General features: G+C 30.4%; 1 protein-coding gene across 4 annotated transcripts in view; it reads left to right on the forward strand.

Annotated features, from left to right (window-relative positions):
- The window catches only part of LOC143232746 (protogenin A-like), a 154,862-nt gene extending 134,376 nt beyond the window's left edge, over window positions 1-20,486 (forward strand). For all 4 annotated transcript variants that reach the window (XM_076468543.1, XM_076468544.1, XM_076468545.1 and 1 more), the window contains 5 exons: window positions 4,235-4,393; window positions 8,353-8,452; window positions 9,134-9,335; window positions 10,272-10,406; window positions 11,155-20,486. In XM_076468543.1, coding sequence (XP_076324658.1) covers window positions 4,235-4,393; window positions 8,353-8,452; window positions 9,134-9,335; window positions 10,272-10,406; window positions 11,155-11,499 — 941 coding nt within the window. In that variant the 3' untranslated portion in view covers window positions 11,500-20,486. The remainder of the gene's footprint in view (window positions 1-4,234; window positions 4,394-8,352; window positions 8,453-9,133; window positions 9,336-10,271; window positions 10,407-11,154) is intronic.
- The last annotated feature ends 272 nt before the right edge of the window (window positions 20,487-20,758 follow it).

Consider the following 20,758-nt stretch of genomic DNA (forward strand, 5'->3'; position numbering starts at 1 on the left):
AAAGCTTTTACCAGGTATCTCCACCTTCTTAGCTGTCAAGACTTGGGTAGAATGATCACCTTTCTTTTTGAGCTGATTCTCTCTATGATTGTAATTGTCCCTTTACACTGGTGGAACTCAAACTGGTCCTATATCAGTCAGACCTAATGATGTACACTATGAAATGCTACACCATTTATCTTCTGCTTTTCTTGTTATTCTTCTGATTGTTTTTAACTGGGTCTGGCAGGAGAATGTTTTCCTGATGCCTGGCACCAGGCTATTTTCCTAATTTTCTCTAAGCCTTGGAAGGATCCCAAGATTCCTTCAAACAACCGTCCAACTGCTTTGACGAGGTGTCTTTGTGAGACCTTAGAGAGGATGTTTAATGCTTGTTTTGTTTGGTTCATCAATTCAAACAACCTCCTTTTGTTCACTCAGTGTGGGTTCCGATGACAGCACTCTACCATGGGCCACCTGATTCAATTTGAAATGTCAATTAGAGAGGCCTTTCTCAAATGACAACATCTTGTATCAATATTCTTTGACATTGAAATGGCTTATGATAAAACATGGAGGTATGTCATTTTGCAAGGCTGTGTTTTGAGTGTCACACTTTTTAGTATAAAGATTAATGCCATCACTGAATAACTCCCTTTTCTGTTGAAAATGGGCTCTATGTCGATGACTTGCACATCTCATGTCAGTCGTCGGACATGAGGTATATTGAGCAGCAGCTATAGATTGCACTCAATTGTTTACTGAAGTGGACCACAGCAAACTGTTTTAACTTCTCTCTAAAACCATTTGCATGCACTTTTGCCACTAGTGGGGCTTTCACCCTGATCCTGAACTCCATATCGGTAAATTTGTGCTACCTGTGTTTACACCAAACATCAAGCAGCTATGGGTCAAATGTACAAGAGCACTGAACATCCTCCATGTCCTCTCTTCCACAACTTGGGGAGGGAATTGATGTTTTAAGCTAAAGGTATATCATGCTGTTATTTGATCAAAACTAGACTATGGATCACTGGTCTACAGCTCTGTCAGGACCTCAGACTTAAAGTTGCTGGACCTCGTTCATCATCAGGGACTTTGGCTCTGCATCAGTGCTTTTTGCACTTCCCAAGTTCAGAGTTTATACACAGAGTTTCATGAACTTCCTTTGCACCTCTGCTGTTTGAACTGTCTTTACTGTATCTTTCAAAACTTCCCACCTGGGGTTGTGTTTTCCTTCCTTGATGGGCTATGCTTTTTCAGAACACACAATCTGCCATTGCTCCTTTTGGCCTTCATATCCAGGTGCAGTTAGATGAATTGAGTCTGTATTTGGATAACATTGTTGTATCCACTGGTCAGCTCATCCCACCATGGCTTATTACAGTCCTCATATGTGACCTATCTTTAATTCATTTGAGAAAAACAGACACTCCCGATTGGAAATACTGTCTGTTATTTGCTGAACATCTTTCGAACTATCCTTCCATTCCTATTTATATGGATGGTTTGAAATCAGGTGATTCATTGGCCTCTGCCATGGTTTGCTGTGGTTCAGTGGTTGTGTGCAAATCCCCTCTATAGCTTTTCTTTAACATCTACTTCTATCCAGTTTTTCTGGATACCAGGCCACATTGGTATTTGCAGGAACACCTCTGCTAAATCTGTTTGCTTTGGTACTGTTATTGCTGTGCGTGTTCCATACATGAAGTATGGTCCTGTATCTAAGGCTCGGCTCCGTGCCAGTTGGGAGTTGACTTGGAAAGAGCAACGCAAAAACAAGTTTTTTTTCAAATAAAACCTTATATTGGACTTTGACTGTCTTGCTTCCATAAGGATTGGAAAAAGGAAGTTGTTCTAATTAGACTATGCATTGGTTTTCTAATTCATTGTTTTCTTTTACCTGGGATTGATGCACCAATGTGTTATATGTGTAACACTCAGGTCACAGTAAACCATGTTTTTACTGTCTTGCTGTTGTTATGACTCTCAATGACGGCACCATTTTAAACATATTCTGTCCCAAGGTTTATCCGTAATGCTAGACAGTGTTATTGGCAATGGTGACACTGTCCACCTTAATGTTTTTAGTTGTTTAAATTTTAATTCTTTTTAATTCTATTCAAGTTTTTTAATTTATACATTAGACCTTTTTTAATATGATTCCCTTTTAAGAATTAAAGTACTTTAGTTCAATTTGAAATTAGAAAATGGCTGTAACATTAAATAGCTCAAAACTAGGACTGGAAAGGCCAAATTCAGGTGACTAACGCTGCTGTTTGAGCTACCCATTAGTCATCCTGGTGAGTTATAATAATTAAAATTTTGTTACAAGTCTTATAAAACTTATATTACTTTACTTTCTGAAAATAGCCATAACGTCAAATAACTCGAAACCAGGACTGAGAAAGCCAACTTCAGGTGACTAATGGTGGTTTTTGAACGTACCTGTTAGTCTTCCTGGCAAGTTATGATAACCACAATATGCTGCAGAAAGTCATTTACAACTTATATTATTGTAGTTTTTCTCTTACTGCTGTAAACTAGATGTAAAAATTGGATTTAGTTCTATTTATGTTTTTAATTCAAAAAGTTAACTTTTTTATTTTACCTTAACTTCCTTTTATGAATTTTAATAATTTTACTGTAATTTTAACTTTTTACTGGATGTTTGTTACAGATAGCCTTATTGTTTTGCATCATAAAACATCAAACCAACCAACCAATCCATTTTCACAGGAAACACAAACTAGATTAGGTGAACTTGTAACTGCTCTTGTTGCATAGTTAGAAAGCCAGAAATATTGTGGTAGTTATGGGACATTATCTGCTTTTTTTCATGTTTTATTTCTGTTAATTTTGATGCATTATTTAATTAAATAAAAAAAATATTATGGACAAGTAGGGTTAAATGTTATTGACAGTCAACAGCAGAAAAGAAAAAAAAAGGCCCAGGTACTTTATTTCTTGTTTTTCTTGTGTACTGTTTATTTATTATTATAAATGTAGGAAAGTTTTTATGTTGGTTACGGTTTGATTAGGTAAAATAAAGAATAATATAATTAACATTTTTTTTACAAGGTAAGCTCTTGAGTAGCTCATGCATAATATACTTAAATTGTCTACCTAATATCTGCACCATATTTGCACTTGGTAAAGGTGCAGCTCAGGTTAGACTATTTAATTATATAAAACAATAAAATTAAAGTACAAATAGATGTACACTGTTAAGAGTTTAAAGCTATCCAAGACAAAAGTAGTTTCATCTTGCAATTTGAAGTCGTTTTAGAAAAAGAAGGGTAATTTAGATTTACTTTTTTTTTGGTTGGTTATAAGATTAGCCAGATTGACCAGTCATGTATAGAGATAGGGTATAGAAAATAACAGATAAAATACAAAGTTTTACAGAAGAAAAACACGTTTGAAATTTATTTAGAAGGCTTTAAAAATTATGTAAATGAAATTTAGGATTTTTGAGACAAAGAAAAGTATTTTTAATCTTAATGTGTAAATCACTTTGCACTTGGAATAGTAAAGAAAAAAATTATGTATATATATTTATGGTCAAATGTTAACATCTGCCAATTTTGAGAAGATGCATAAAAATTATAATGTGTACAATGTGGTTACAAAATCAGTCAATTGAACCGACCTTCTAAGCAAGGGAGTTAAGAAATAATGCAGGGTTAAATATCACATATAAACTCGTTTTTTATTTCATTGCATAAGCTGTGTAAAATAACAAGGGATGCAGTATATTTATTGAAATGCTTTTCTGTTTAATCTCTCAGTTTATATCTGACAAACTACAACAGTAAAGTTGAAATGATGTGTTGGTTAAAATGTTTGGATTCAGTACATAAATTGATGTTGGATAATGAAAAATACTCTGAATAAAGCAAATATCAGTAGTATGTCATTAGATATTTTGTATGTTTTCAAAAATGTTTTTATTTAATTTCCAGAAAATCTTCTAAACTGGCCAGATTCTTATGTGATATTATTGGAATGATGACCACAAATATCACTAACAGTCATGGTTACAAACTGACATTGATATGTTGTAACTGTTATGATTTTTGTTTTGTTCAGTGAGCATATTAAATTAGTCATATTAGTTACTGGGTTATCTTTTAGGTTTGACCTACACCTGTAATTTGCTTTCTTCACAAATTAATAATGACAGTTCAGTGGAAGTGTGTGTGAATATATGTTAAAAACAAAATCATACTAATAAGGAGTTAAATTTTTATAGGAAATAGAAGACATTCCATAATTGGAGGACTGGCAAGTAACCAGAAGTACTTCTTGTTGTTACGAGCAGCAACTTCAGCTGGTGTAGGAATTTCAAGTCCTGTTGTTTCTTTTAGGATAAGTTCTGCACTGGATGATATTACTGATCTTTATCAGAATGGTATGTTTGTTGCAAATTGATTGATAAAGAGAGGAATATATATATATTGTAAGTCTTGTATTCATGATGAATTAAGATTCAAAATTAAAATGTGGTCCATCACTAAGATATCTATTTTGAAAGCATACTTTACTTTCATAGGATGTATGTAATTGATAATATGTGTTGAAGTTAATACATTATACTTTCTAATATTTCATATGGAGTGGCCTAAATTTTGAACAAAAGAACATTAAGTAGTTTGGAAACTGGAGTTCATATGCTGGTAAATGTTAAAATAATTTTGGTTAATTCATCCACCTTTTTAACAGCTTATAGACAGCCACTTTATTGTTTGAAATTGCCTTAGAAATGTAATTAAAGTGAGAATTACTAGAATAACTTAGTCAATGATAGCCTTGGGATAAATTTTGTCTCCTAAAAACTTGAAGTTTTATAAGGTATAGTGTGGATAAAAGTCCCAACTATACAATATTATAGAACTTATTTTGTTACCAATCAAAACAGTACTTGAACTAAAAACATGACTTATGTTTTGTACATTTTTATTCTAAATGTTTTACAGTATACTTTTTTTTCTAATTATAGTAGCTTCATGCTTACACGAGTACAAATTTTATGTAAACTGATGTTTATATTACAAAAGTCAACTAGTTTATATATATTTTATACCCTAATTGGTTATATTGTCAAAACGTTTATAAAAAAAAAAGTATAAAATTTTCTCATTTTTCTTATTACATGCTAAATTATTTTAAGAATTTTTTGTTCCAATTAATGATCATGAATAACAACAAATATACTAAATATTAATTTAGTACAAATGCATTCTCAAGCCTATATTATTAATGAACCTGTTACATACAGAATTACAACAGACTGCCTGGATGCTATACGTAAAATTTTAAAATATACCAGTATACAGATATACAATATGAAATATGTCCATCTAATTTGTTCAATTATGCTGATCTACTGCTGACTCCTTAAACCAAAACTAAACACCAAGTGGCTATTATCAGAAGCTATTAATTGGCTGACAATTTACATGTATCTCTTTCTTTTTTTTTGTTGAACATTCCAATGCTGGAATTAATGTAATTAAAATGTAAATTTTTCTGGAACTTTGTCATTGTCTCATTTGACTTGTCACCCAACAATCATCTTTATGAAGCTTCTGTTATCTGCTCATTGATGTGCATATTTTTGCTGCAGTTTACATCTAAAAGGTTTTGTAACATTAGTAATTTCAAGAAAATACCTCAAATGCTTCAATCCTCCCCTCTGACAAAATTTTATTTGTTTTTCATAAAAAAACACTAATCACAACAATCTGTTTCCACGTCTCTCATCATGTCTAATCTCACATACATAGTTAGTTAAATCCTTACTTGTTTTATAACTAACTGTGGAATCCACTTATGTTTCATACACCGTATATATGTATATATTCCTTCATTACATTAGAGTTCACAGTTAATATTCCATTCATTGTATCTTTATTATTATAGGTATGACTTTGCACAAAATTCAAAAACAAACAATGTAAGTATGATACCAATCAGCATGTTATGATGCAGAACATGAAAAACTTAATCTTTACCTATTAGTTATACAGTGATGACTCAGATAAAGGTCCACACAAATTAAAACTTCTTAGCTGTACAACTCAAGTAACATTTTCAAGTGAGAACTTTCCAGTTATGAAATAATTAAACTTGTAACACAGTGAAGGAATTTCAATGTTATTATTCATGTTATTCTAGAAATGATGAGCATGTAGATAACACATCTTCAAATTCAAGGCAAAACAATAAAAATAAAACACAAATATGAGAAGAAAAAAAAACAGTATCATAAACCTATTCTGTTATCTATTCAATCCATTATATAATGAAATCATTTAGCCATACATACTGCTCTTATAGCAAAATTATACATAATAGTTTTGAATTAAGTATTTCTTTATGTACAATGACAAAAAATTCACTTTGTAAAGCAGTTCAGATACATTAATTTTCTCTCATTACATTTGTGGAATATCATTAACTAAACAAAAGAAACAAAACTAATTTCAATTACATCAAGTTGAAGGATTATATAACAATTTCTTTCATGTCTTCACATTCATTGTAATCTTCTTCAAAATTCACTTCTGAAGGTATTGAATGACAAGCAGTTAATCATTTAACAATAGTGTGCACTCCTTCCACGTGCCACAATGTATGTCAAGGTTTATGTGGTAATCACATAGAACCATAGCATTAGTGGAGATGGTGAGTTGACTATATGCAGTGCGTCTTAACTCATCATTGTTTATACATAACTACATCCTATACTTCTAAAATCATCTGCTCCTTTTTTGTATTTAAGACTACTTCCAATAAACACCAACTTTTTATAAAATTCTACACGACCAGGATCAATTACCTTAGAACTCTCTTTGATAAAGTGAACTATTCTTTTCTCTTTCAACATCATTTGTTTCACTCTAATATATATTAACTATTAAGCCTGTGTTAATCATTAGGGCCTTCCTGGCTTGCTCAAACATCTCTCTTACATGACTCTATCTTATTTTTCATTTGCTATCTGTCTACTTTTCTTGCTTATCTCACGTTATTTGTATGCTTACTACTTAATCATCTGCTCTTTATATCATAGACATAAATATATTTCATGCAACGTTCAATAATCTTGACATCAGTGAGTTATAAACACAACATACAACTCTTACTGAATTACATAATTAAACTTGTCATAACAATTACTTTAAAATAATTGCTTCTAAGTCTCTTTTATGGATAAAACCAAACAGTCATAAAATATTCACTCACGAAATTAATAAATTAATAATATTTACACTAAACAGTTTTGATATCATTATGGTAGGAAATTTTATACATGGATTAGGTTTTCACCAGATAATGCAGTTGTGCATGCTGACACTGCTAGAAAGGTTGAAGTGTGCATTATTAGTCTATAAGATACTGACAGGCCATTGGTATTTCAGAATGGCTGGTATGGGTATTGACACTTTTACTAATAAAACAGAGAACAACCTGAAGATGACCTAGGAAGGTTGAAATGTTGTTGTCTGCTCTTTAGTAAAAGTGTTAATAACCATACCAGCTGTCCTGAGATACATTTTTATTTGAAGCGAGTTTCTCATCATAAAGGGTCTATTGTATTATTTGGGAGCTGCCTCAGTGTTTCATTCTTTGTTGTAATAACATTTCACAAATTCATCTTTTTCACATTTGTCAGTTTCATGTTAGTTGAGCCCTCCAATAACACATCAGTTGGTCTGCGGACATACATTGCTAGAATCTGGTTTTGATACCAATGCTGAGCAGAGCACAGATAGCATGTTGTGTAGCTTTTTGCTTAACTTCAAACAACATGTTAATTGAATGAGCTACACTGTATTTATATGATGGAAAGTGTGCAAAAGAAACCACAATGGTTCTCTTGGTGGCAACATGTGATAACCATGATATTTACATCTACTTGATGTAAATTCCTAACTCCTTTGGGCAACTTCACTTGCTTATGGCATCCTGTTTGGGAGATATGATGCACTGAACTGGTAAACTTTCTTTACTAAATGGAAATAAAGAACAAAGTAATTTATTTATTATAAACTAGAAAACTGCTTTTCAATTGTGCAAAAAATAATTGAAAACAAGAGTTTATATTTTAAATCAAATATTTATATCAAAGCAAGTACAATATTATTTATTTGCATAAAATACTGTAACATTCAGCAAGTTTTATGTATTAATATTGTATTATCTTTATAAAATATATTGTCTGTATGCACTACCTATAGAATATCTACAATAACATGTTTACATGTAGAAACTTTTGACTGTAAATTAGCTGCTGAATACTCAGTTTGTAAAGATCTTGAAAATGTATTTTAACTATTCAAACCATAAGTATTTATTTTATTGAAGGTGTGAAGTCTCAAGATCCATTTTTAGGAGTTGTCATTGGGCTCTCTGTTGGAATTAGCTGTATAATAATTTGTGTTATTATAATAATGTGCCGTAATAGGTAAGCTGTCCATTTTATATTCTGTTATCCAGATTTCTTTCATTGTAATGAATTTTTAAAATTATTTATTCTTGTTTAAATTTCTAACTGAACAGATAAAGCTTGCAATAACTTTTAAGGTATAAATCTTGTTTTTCTCTTTACTAACCATTTAAAATACTTAATTTTTAGACTTGACTGAAAAATTCATTATTTTGGTTATTTATTATGTTTGTATATTTATCTGAAGAAATTTAACTTTGAAGAATGATGCTGAATCTAAGGTTAAAGTTTGTTAACTTTTATTTCAATTTAATTCTTCTTGAAAACTGGTATTTATATTCAGAAAATTTTATTATTCTATGAAATTGTCCTGTTTGTTAGAGGTGAAGGAATTCAACTAAAACAAAATATGTGTGTAGATATACGTGTGTTTGTGTGTATGCGTGTTCTAAACATGTCAACCTTGGTTCCATGGCTTGTGTCTGCATTAGTGCATGCAAATCATTCTTATAAAGTATGGTTTATCTGCTATAGAGGGACAGGATAGGAAAAGAAAAAATAACATTTTTAAATCCAAGGTTTAAAAAAAATGTAAAATAGTGCTAATGAAATCTTTTGTGTTTTTTTTAATCCAGCAGTTTGATTCAGTTTTATAATTCAGTATAATGAAGTTTAATATACTTGAAAATATTTTCATAGGGTTTGTCCAACTCATCCAGTACCACCTCCAATGGGAATCCATTATTCTGCATGTTGTAGTGGACAGCAGGCTCCTCATCACAATGGACAGCATACAGGAGGAGCAAAGCCAAATGACTCTGATTGTGAGGAAATGGATTCGTTAACACCAATAATGATTGATATATCCACTTCAACAACTGAAAAACGTCTTGATTCAAAAGTATATATATATATTTTTTTTTTTCTTTTCTAACAGACATTTTTGGTATTTTGTATATGAATTGTATTTTATTTTTTTAAACTTTTAATATTTTAGTTTTTCAGCTTTGCAGTAAATAATTCTTTATAGTATATTTTTATATGTAAAAACGGCTCATTTGGGTTGAAAAAATTTTTTACATAGAGGAGCAAATGGCTGGTATGGGTATTAAAACTTTTATTGATAAACAGAAAATAACGTTTTAAAACATTAATATCTGTATCAGCCATTGTGAGATACAAATACGATATTTCTTGCATTTATAATGCATTTTCATATTAAACAGTGTTTTTACATATATATTTTTCTCTACAAGTGGGTTTTCTTGACATCACTGATTAAAACCTCTACTTTTAGCACCTGTTGAACTTTATCCAGTATAGGGCATTGGCAAGTTCAATTAAATATTGGTAAACACGACCGTTCTTTAACACGAATTCAACCATAACCTTGGTCATGTCCATTATCTATCAGTTCTAACAGGTGTGCAAACACCCGGAGCGTTACACTTGCTTATGAAATTTTATGACAGTTCGTACATTAATACATGTAAATAATCATTGTAAAAGTGTCTGGTTGTTAAGTTAAGATGATTATATGTGATAATTGAAAAACACTGCAGTGAGAGTCTACTGAAGGTTAGATGATGGTTTGATTTTTAAAACTTGTTCACAAAACAGTTTACTTTGACTCCTTTATACTTATCTTCTCTTTGTTTATTGTGTGTAAGGTAACACTTTATTTGAAGTATCGATGGTGTTGAACTTTAATTCGAAGTACATTGTTTGTTACAAAGAGTACTAAACTTACTGTTGAAAAGCCTCTTGAATGTGCAGTTTTAATTGAAAGTTTCCATGTGTTTCTATGGTGTTGAAGATTTATACTTTCACTGTCTAGGGTGGATATCCACGAGGTATGTGCAATGGGTGTATTAATGGCTATACTCACCCTCTGGTGAAAGGTGAATCAACAAAAGAGAAAAACAATGGAACATTGTCAAAAGGGGAGAAAGATGATTCTGAAGGGTCTCCAGTAAGATTCTGATGACTTTAATAATAATATCCTGTTGTATTAATTATTTTTCAACATTGGCATTGCAGATGTGATCTTTTAATGTCATATAGAAGCTTTGTTTCTATAGGCTTGTGCTGTTAGCTAATTAATATTCTTGTGCTTTAAGCAAATGACTACTAATATATGAAAAATTTTTACTCTGTGTAATACGCACATTAATTTCTTCATTGGGAATGCCATTACATCTGAATACGTTGAAATTAACAAGCCTAAAATAATTAAAAAATAACTTAACTCTGTAAAATGACAGAAAACATTATTACTTAATAAGTAAATTCATTTAATCTTTGTTTCATGTATTTATATCATATTGTGAACACTAAATATTGTAATGTCATTATAATTTTGTATACATGTATCATTTTTCATTTTTTCTCTTCCACCTTTAATATTTTTTCATATTTGTTGACCATTTGAAAACTTTATCTTTCTGATATCATCTTAAGAATAAGAGAAACATTCATGAAATTAAGAAATTTCATCCTTTTATTTTTTCATTACATGTAGCTGTTTCATGATATAGATTATTATAATACCAACATAAACTTTTGTATTTCTTCATTAATGTAAACTAATGTATTAATATTTTTACTTCAACATATTCACTGGTGTCATTTAAATGTCATAAAGTATTACTTGTGTTAAACTCAAATTTTTTAACTTTTTATCTAAAATTATCCACAATTCTTTTTTTTTTTTTTGTCAGTTTCTACCAGAAACTAAAGAAGTCAACATGTCTGATACTGAGCAACTAGAAGAGAATAACAGTGATGTAGATACACAACATGAAGTGCAGGACACAGATGAGCATGATTCCAACATTTCTTCTCAAAACAACAACGATACAGTTAAAAACTATGGTTCTTTAAAGAAAGTTTTCAATGATAAAGTCAAAACCAGTTTATTGGATACAATTCCCACTTTTTCAATCAATAATTATGTTCAGTCAGTTTCCTCAGAACCCCAACTCGCCCATAACACTGTGCCATCCATAGTTCCGCACCATAGCTCCTCACCACAGGCTAGCCAATTGCCTCAAAGTTCAACATGATAATTGTTTAACCAGTTTAGGCTTTTGATATGTTCATTTTACAGCATCAGGCTGTTGGGCACACAAGAGGCAGTACCTGGCCTTAGTTTGGGTTTTAAACGGGTATTTTTTTATATCCAGTTTTTATATTTATGTTGGTAAAAATGATGTAAATTGCAGATAATGGTTTTCCCAGGTATACAGAAGTAAAATTGTTAATATTGGAAATAAAACTTTTTAAGTAGAATCTGTTAACCAACAAAGTGTTTTTTGGGGTTGGAAGATAAAATAGTTTTTGAATATCACCTCTTTTCTTTTTACATAATATCACTAGCTTTTCAACTGTGGTTACTTGTGCTAAAAATATATTTGTATGTAGAAAAAGTCAATTAAAAAGATGTTTGACAATGTATACATAAATTTTAGACTCTTATTATATATTTTTCTTGTTTTTAGTGAGTAATGTATTATATACATGTGGATGAAAGCAAGCCACAACCAGTTATGACTAAGGTAGATTCTCTGAAAGAATGAGGTTAATTTGAGCTGTAAAGTACAAGAGATTGGCATGACCAGTAAAACTGTTTTTGGTTCTTAACATTTACAGATTAAATATGAATGTCAAGTGAACAAATATGGTAAAAGAATTTATTGGAAACTTTGTTGTCTTTTTTTTTATGGTTGATGTAGTATAGTTAAAGGGCTTATTTACAGTGTGTTAAGCAGAAAAAATTTCTATGACAGTATATTTTTTATAACAGTATGACTGATTTTTTTCCATACATTAACATTGCTTTTATCACCCAGCTTTTGTAAAATAATTATATGTACACTTTTAGCACTAGTAGGCTGTAAAGTAATTTGGTATTGTATTATTTACATACATGTGTATTGTCATTTAGTTTTACAACTAATTTAAAATAGGTATATTATTAAAATAAATAATACTGTAAAATTCAATACAAAAGATTTCAGGCAAATTTATGTTAAACTAAAGTTTTAGGATCCAAAGTGTGTGTTAATTACACATTTTTATATTTTTAGATTTTTGTACTTTACACTTGTACAGTGAAAATGTTTTAATTACCCTTTCCCAGTTTAGGAAATACTTGACTCGGTATAGAAAATAAGGCTTTGTAAAGACCCAGTCAGTAGGAGAACAAATGCTAATCTACTTTAATCATATCATGTATTTCTTATGAACTAACAATACAGCCGATTATTTGATAGGATCAAGTGATGCAGAAATGGTTAGAAAATTTTTATTAAATGCATCTTTTATTTTTGTCAAGAGTTGTTTTCAGGGAAAATTATATTTCTTTTTGAAGTATTTTTGTACTGTTAAAATTCAAGCTATGTTTAATATACTTTATTCTGTGGAACATTTATTATTATCTTTATCTTTTTTATTTGTTAGCTTTTAGTATGTGGACAAAGAAGTGTATTCTTCCTTCTCTATGTCTATTGTAATGTAAATGTTATGGAGAAGTCTTCTAACTTTATTTGAACTTTACAGCTTCACTGTGTGTATGTGCATAACTTAAATAAAATATCTATTCTAGTAATCTAAGTAAACCCTATTCGCTCCTGGGTCTGGTTTGAACCAAGGTGTAAAACTTTCAATTACCATCGCTGTAGAATCTACAGGACTGTAAGTCTCTTCCATAATTTTTATTTGATGTTAATTATTTGTGTATGTTTATAAATATATACCAGTTAAATTTTTGTAACACTGGAATTTTAATGTGACTTAGGCAGATGTCTTAACCTGAGCTCTTTTTTTCATTTATAGCATATAACCCTTTTATTGCTGAATGCACTAATATGTGCATATTTTTTTTACTCCAACCTAAGTAAAATAATAAAGGGATGTCTAAGTATTGTAAATAATGTATAAGCCCTAACTTTAAAAACTAGTTTAAAAAAATCAGAATATCTTATTTCATAATTTGGTATTGTAAAATTTAACTTTGTAGGAACGTGAAATTAACAACAAAACCATGCCTCTTGGAACATGTCTTTTGAATATGTAGGGACAGAAGAGTTTGAAAGTAACAAAAGTAAATTTAAGGAAAGCTCCAATATAATTTCTTGTTGTGAGGTACTGCTAAGGAACATTAAAATCAATCTTGTACAATATAAAGAGTGAAAGAATCACTACATGAGTTTGAAATGTTCATTCGTGTGATATTCAAATATTCACTTATACAATATTATTAATGCATTACTAGATGATACTCCACTGCATTTAAATACATGTAAAATAAAACAAGAATGCTTTAAAGGAGAAATTGAAATTGTGAAATACATGACTATTAAGTGAGCTGATAATAATCAGGTTCAAACAAAATATTAAAAATATCGATATTTTTAAGAATGATTTATCAGTGTGTCCTTTGCAACTAGATTAATAGATGTAATGGAAGATTTTTTTTAGCTACTATGCTTTATTATCCTCACTTTATCCAAGTTGCTTGGAAAAAAATTATTCTGTTATTGATTTCTTTTCCACTTTCTTTTATCTGTTTCACATTTATGTTGGCATGTCATACTTTGACCTTCTTTTTTTTTTCCTGTTTTCTTTTTAATTGGTTATGTTAACTATAATTTTTTCACAGATGATTGAAAATGCTCCAAGTAGTTACAACAAAGCATCTTAGTTTTATTGAGAAATTAAAAGATTTTTCAGCACACTTAAACAATTTAAAAAGCATTTCTAACTTATCTTTTATACTTTGATTTCATAGCTTGAAACTCGCTAAACGTTATAAATTTAGCAGTTATAATCATGTAGGTAAATCTGTCATATTTACAGCAGTAACACTAAGGACTTTAAATCTCCATTTGTGCTTAGAGCTAAAAAATAAATTATTTTCAAATAATTATTTTAATTTTGATTACACCCTGAAAAAATGGAATAAAATCAATAAAACTGAGATGTTTTTAAACTATGAATTATTATTCATTGTAGGATATAAATTTAAACTTTTCAGACATTGTAGTATGTTATAATGGATAAGATATCATACCACATACTGCTCCTTTTTAATTCAAATTGGTTTGTGTAAACAATGTGTAAAGAAAAGTGGTTGTGACTTGTATATTTATCGACATAAGATCTGCAGCAAAGAGTAGTGACCTTTTAGTACAATTTTAAAGTATTATTGCTGACTTCTGTGTCTTGCAGATATGCGAAATGTTGATAGTCTGCAGCATTTACTGCAGAATTCTGCTAACAATAAATAAAATTGTACTCATTAATGTTATGATTATAGTAAATTGTGTCATTGCATTATAATGATGGTTCTACTTCTAATTAGTGTAACTGTTTCTTTCCTAACCAGTGACTCTCACAGTCTGTGTGTATAACAATGAGAAGTTATCAAACCTTGTGATGATACTGTTGTTGTAAAAATGTTTAGAATTTTGCAGATGATGCTACAATATTAGATCTTTAAAACAAATGTGTGTGTGTGTGTTTACGAACAGTGTCTGGAATTCACTTTGCCCAGTTTTTATAAGTTTGCTCAGCCAGCGATAAAGATTGCCAAGTTATTAATCAAGATAAAATAACAGAAAATATATATTTGTTCAGGTTGGGTATACTGAGAAAGTTTTAACAACAAAAATAGTAAGGAGGGCCATTGCATGACATGAAACATGTACCTAATATCCAACATTAACAGATATATTTATGTAAGAGGATCTGTAAGAGATCTGTTTTGAAAATCCTTCATTTGTTTTCCTCTTGGATACTTCAAAGGCATTTTCAGTTCTTTTCAATTAATTTATTATACAATTTTCACAAAGATAACTAAATTGAAAGTGTATGTTTTGGTACTTAGACATTCCTGTGTAAGGAGTACCAAATTATTTTTATAAATGTATAAAAACTTAATTTTGGGTTAAACTTGGCAGTAACATATAAAATAAATTAAAAGTTTATTCAAGGCAGGGAAACATAATTGTTGAAGTTAGATATAAAAAATGTCATTCAAGCTAAATGTGTTTTTCTGAAACTAAATAAAATTAAAAGAAAAATATTTAAGAAATAACCAGCCTAAACATTTCTTTACCAATTATTAAGCCACAGCATATGGCAAAAGAACCAAAAATGTCATTATTGGTATAAATTAATAAGCTTAGTTGAAGTTTGAGTATCTGCATTTACTTTAGCATTCAGTGTGGTAATTTTTTCAATACACCTGTTACATTTTGAAATATAAACCTTACAATAAGTGAGATTAAAGTCTGGCAGTGGAAGTTGAGTAAAGAAATCTTGGTTATTTTAGTTGAATCATGTGTGACTACAAACAATGTACAGGATAGTGTACATATAATTGCTGCATGGAAAAATCTTTATTTACTGAGAAACATACACATTTTCCTATATAGTTAGAGCCTCATTATTTCTTAGGTTTCATTTAAAAATTGTCCACAAATAAACACTTAGTAAATGAAAGGCAACTGTGTCCCTTAAAAGATTTTTAACAACTTAAAAGTTAACCTTTTATCATCAGTTTTAGAAAGAAGTTAGTGTTCCAGGTATAATGACTGAAATGTATTTGAAGTTTGTCATACAGAGAGACAACTGATAAGTATTAGTTTCTGTTGATTTCTCATGGCAAACTATTGATGCAGCTTACCAAATTGCAGTTTCAGTAACTTAAATTTTTTCTGGCTTTTTTTCTTTCTCCAACTTAAGTTTTTTCCTTTAGCATCATCAACCCTAGAAGTTTAAGATTGTGCTATCAATTCAGTTACTATAATAGTTGACATATTGTATTTACTACCTCATGTACACCAATATGATCCTCTGTTTTCCCAGAAGTTTCTTGCATTTATTACTCATACATGCCATTTTAATGACTTGGGAAAAATTTTTAGGTAGCAGTATTTTGATAGTAAGTTTCATAAGTTAGAGCTTTTAAAACTTTATATTTTCTCTATTCGTAGTATAAATATATATACTTTTACATGCCATTTATTTGGTTTTTAGGTTGTACTACCAAGGTGAGCGAGTTCAAATTGGTTAGTTTATGTACAACCAGAATTTAATATTATTATTTGAATTCTGTGTACCATTAATAATTACTGAGATTGATGTTACAAAAATAAGGATCATCCATATTTGTTATGTATTCAAGTTTGTGTCTTCATTTACTATTTAGACTCTTCCCCATGGAATAATTTCTGCTGACACCGGTTTCCCCCCGCTTGCTGCCATTGATATGTTGCTTAAAACATTGGTTATATACAAACCAGAAAACAAATGTTCCAGTTGCTAGGGTACAGTATATTTAGAAATTATGTTAACAAAATTATTTGTGTACAATTGTTAATACAATTTCTGAACATCTCAATGTGAAATCTCTGGAATTTCCAATTTATAACGGTAATTGAAGAGAAAGAAGTAGTTAGTTTGTTTAAAAAGAGATTTAAACCACGGAAAGCCTCTGGTAACATAAAGCAACCAGCACAATCTAACGCACCTTTTTAAAATCTGGTTTCTACTTGAGATAATTTCCACTCCAGTTAATTTGCGTAATAAGTCTTAGACGACGTTATTAGATTAAAATGGTTACTGAATTATTTCTAACATGAATAGAAATCAAGACAATAATAAACAGTTTTCTTTTATTTTTAAAATTATTTTGTAATACACACAACGCTGTCTATTTTTTTAACCTACTTACACTTGCTTATCATTTACTTCCTTCCGTATGATTCACGAAATATTGCATAGTAAAACATTAGATATGGTTACAAAGCCAAACACGTAATTATTTGATAGCCACAAAAATGAATAGATTCGATAATTACACTACAAGATCTAAAACCTTTCATTATTTTTTTTTCAGGCTGGAAGTTTCTACTGTTTTATTATTTTTGATTAATTTTGTTTGTTCTTTGTTTATCTCTTCAAAATGTAAAGCATTTAAAAAATAGTAGCAGATAAAGCAACTAATTTTCCTAATCATCAACAATTCCTACAATGTTACCATCCATGTTGAAGATCGTTATAAATGATTTTTGCATATACTTCACAAATCTTTGAACATTCACCGAAGTGAACATTAAATTTACTTTGTATTTTCATATGTGAGCCGCTGATTGTTGAGTACTCAAATACCTCAATGAAGTCAATGTTTTGTCAAAACGTCGAAGCCCTCATGTGACGACGTTGAAAAATGTAGTTCATGATTCCCCAACGTATTTCGCTCAACTTACCAGAGCATTTGATCAACTATTTGTATATTAATATAATGCTGTTAGTGGATGAACCCATGTTCAGAAAAGAAGCGATTATAGGAGCGCAATAAATCTTTATTCTTTCCAGGTCTTTGTCTGGAGGTAAAATAATTTCAATATTTGTTCAGCATGACAAATGTTGAAGGGCTAGTAAGCTTGTGAATTTGCAAAGAACAGTTTCAATAGCTACTTAGTGATTAAGTTCGAATATATTAAATTGAATGTGGAAACGGTACCTCATAACGGTGTTTGGTGTGTATATTAGAATTATAATTTTATTTCGTTTCCTATAGTTATATCTATAAAAATTGGAACGTTGCCTAATACCATATGTATCCGTGCAGCTATTGGTGTGTTTTTTGATGTATATGTTCAAGTGATTTTAGTTTATTTTAAACAAGGGACGGGACATGTATTATCTTCATGTAGTACCCGAAAATATATAAATTTATTCCCCGTGTCTTTAGTGAATTTTTATGACTGTAAAAAAAAATTTTGAAATTGGATTAAAATGGGTTTCAAAAAGTAATTTTAGATTCAGATTTATATAGCTATCGTCTTTAGCGTTGTTTTTGTTCAGTGAAGTAATAATCAGTTTCTATGGCTATTGTTATGGCTTATATAACATTTTGTTCTTGAAGTTGTTTAATTGCAATGCGAGATCTCCACTAGTAAAATGGTTTTAGAAACATAGCATTTATTTTAATTGACGTGTTCGGTTAGTGCCTTCGTATTCCTACGTGTGACAATATGTAAAAATGTTGTACATTTTAAAGAACTCTTTGTACTCACAATTAATTTGAAACATTTTTGTGTGTTTAACCAGTAGTGACATCACAGTGTCTTTTCTTAATCCGGTGGAATACAGAATTTGTGCTAGGTTTTCACTTTCTATTAGTGTATTAAATTGTGCTGTTTTCTAAGTGCGTTGATAAATTACAGCGATTTTGTTATTGAAAGTGGAAAACACATACAGTATCTAAACGATTAGGGTTTTCATTCAGCTGTGTTGTGAAACAAAATAAAAAAGTTTATATTTTGAATTTTTAACTTTTTTTTCCGTATGAATTTAAATCTTTCATAAATGAAAGAAAAGTAGAAATGAAAAGTTGAACCCCACTCCCCAAATTTTCTATTTGATATTTTTTTGCTCTGATGTTCAGTTATTGGCATCATTAGTGAAACCTTCCTTGCGTAAATGAACAAGTAACGTGAGCACTAAATAAACACTGAACGTTTTTGTTTTTAGTATACAGTGAGGTTGTTACGCCATGTGGCTCTCATTCTGAAACCGTTCGGGTTGTACTAGCGAGCGCATTCTCACAGATTAACAAATTGGAGCGGCAACGTTATAACTGACGTACCACATCACATGTTCGCCCACTGTTGCCCAGTGTCAGCATATACAGGTATATCTAATCTGTACAAACACATTTCGGTTGACTAAGTTATATCATGCTAGCAATTGACACTTCATATAAACCAACTCAGAAAAGCTGTAGAACTGGAATATTATGTTAATTGACAGTGCAAACAAAATAGATAGCGGCGTCAACGAACGTTACTTCAGGGCAAACTTCGCAACATTCACATTTCACTAAAGCGCTTCATTTCTACTCATTTTACATTTTATTTAACCAATGTGCTCTTTATTTATTTTATCGTTGTAAGCTGCTTTAAAGTGTAGTCATAAGGCAACTTGTAATACCGGCTTCAAAAGCTAACTTACCGCATTTGTAGGCCCTATAGAATAATGTGTTTGTTTGTGTTACATACACTATGTTTATATTTTCTAGCAGTGAAATTTGTTTCGTGGAAACGTAAATCATGTCTCACGAGGGTTTCGTCCCATTAATATCAACCGATGTTTACGTCGTAATATTGCAGCATTATTATGTTACGCCGTTGAGGTTGCCAGATTCTCTGAAACATAGTGTGGGTTGTTTTATTGCGTTTTTAAATACAACTGCTTGCCATGTGTTTATGGTTATGTTCCCATATTTTTTGTTTTGTTCATGTACTAGTTTTACAGATATTATGTGAGAAGCTGAAACACTTTACTGATACGTAGTGGTTGTACGAAAGTGTTTTTACTCGCCTGTTTCCCTCCATACGTGTACAAATAAAGAGTTTATCCCTGTTCCTAACTTTCATCAGTCATCTTTCAAGATAACGTTTTAAAATGTTTATTGTTATACTTGTTTTCGTAAATCAGCTTCCATTGTCATGCATTTAAATTAGAAGACGATAAAAGAATCAGATTGATTTGCATCGTTTGGACCATTCCCCGATGAAATCACATTTGTTTATTAATCTATATCATTTTAACCAAATTGTAGTCGACTCAATACACTCAGTTCTCTCTTGAAGAACGTGGAGTATGTTTTAACGACATATTTAGTGGTATATAAGAACGTATATATGTACTGATGTATATGACTCTGGAAATGGTTTAAAAATGTCGAACTGGTCTTAGGTTGTAAAAGTAGATTCAGTAACAGTTGATTATACGTATGCTCTATAAATATGTTGGGACTCAATAAGTTGCACTTTATTTTGTATTCAAGGAAATCATATAGTTATTTTTCTACTTTTCATTAAATAATATACCAGCATTTTCGTGGAACCAAATATAGAAGCCTGTAATCGTCACTATGCTATAAGTTGTCATATGAATGTATTAGTTCTTTATATCTTGCATATAGATTTGCAGTTGTACCAGTGTTCCATAAATTAATAAAAAGTTTAATCATTAACTTTTGTGTATAAATTTGGATATTTTTTTTATTATTGTCAACACTTTGACACGTTCAAATAACCATAAATGTGTATATATATTTAAAAATCGTAAAATAAAGGGCAGATTTGAAAGGATAATATAGTATAATAACGAGGTGAGTATTAGTTATTCTGAATACCTTTATCACAAGTTTTGTGGATATTTACGCAAAGCTAGTTCAGGATTATCTGTATTGTTAGCTGTAGCTGGTTAAGACTAGAGGGAAAGCGGCTAGTCGATACTACTTAC

Source organism: Tachypleus tridentatus, chromosome 11 (genome assembly GCF_004210375.1).
Source record: "Tachypleus tridentatus isolate NWPU-2018 chromosome 11, ASM421037v1, whole genome shotgun sequence".
NCBI classification, from domain to species: Eukaryota; Metazoa; Arthropoda; class Merostomata; order Xiphosura; family Limulidae; genus Tachypleus; species Tachypleus tridentatus.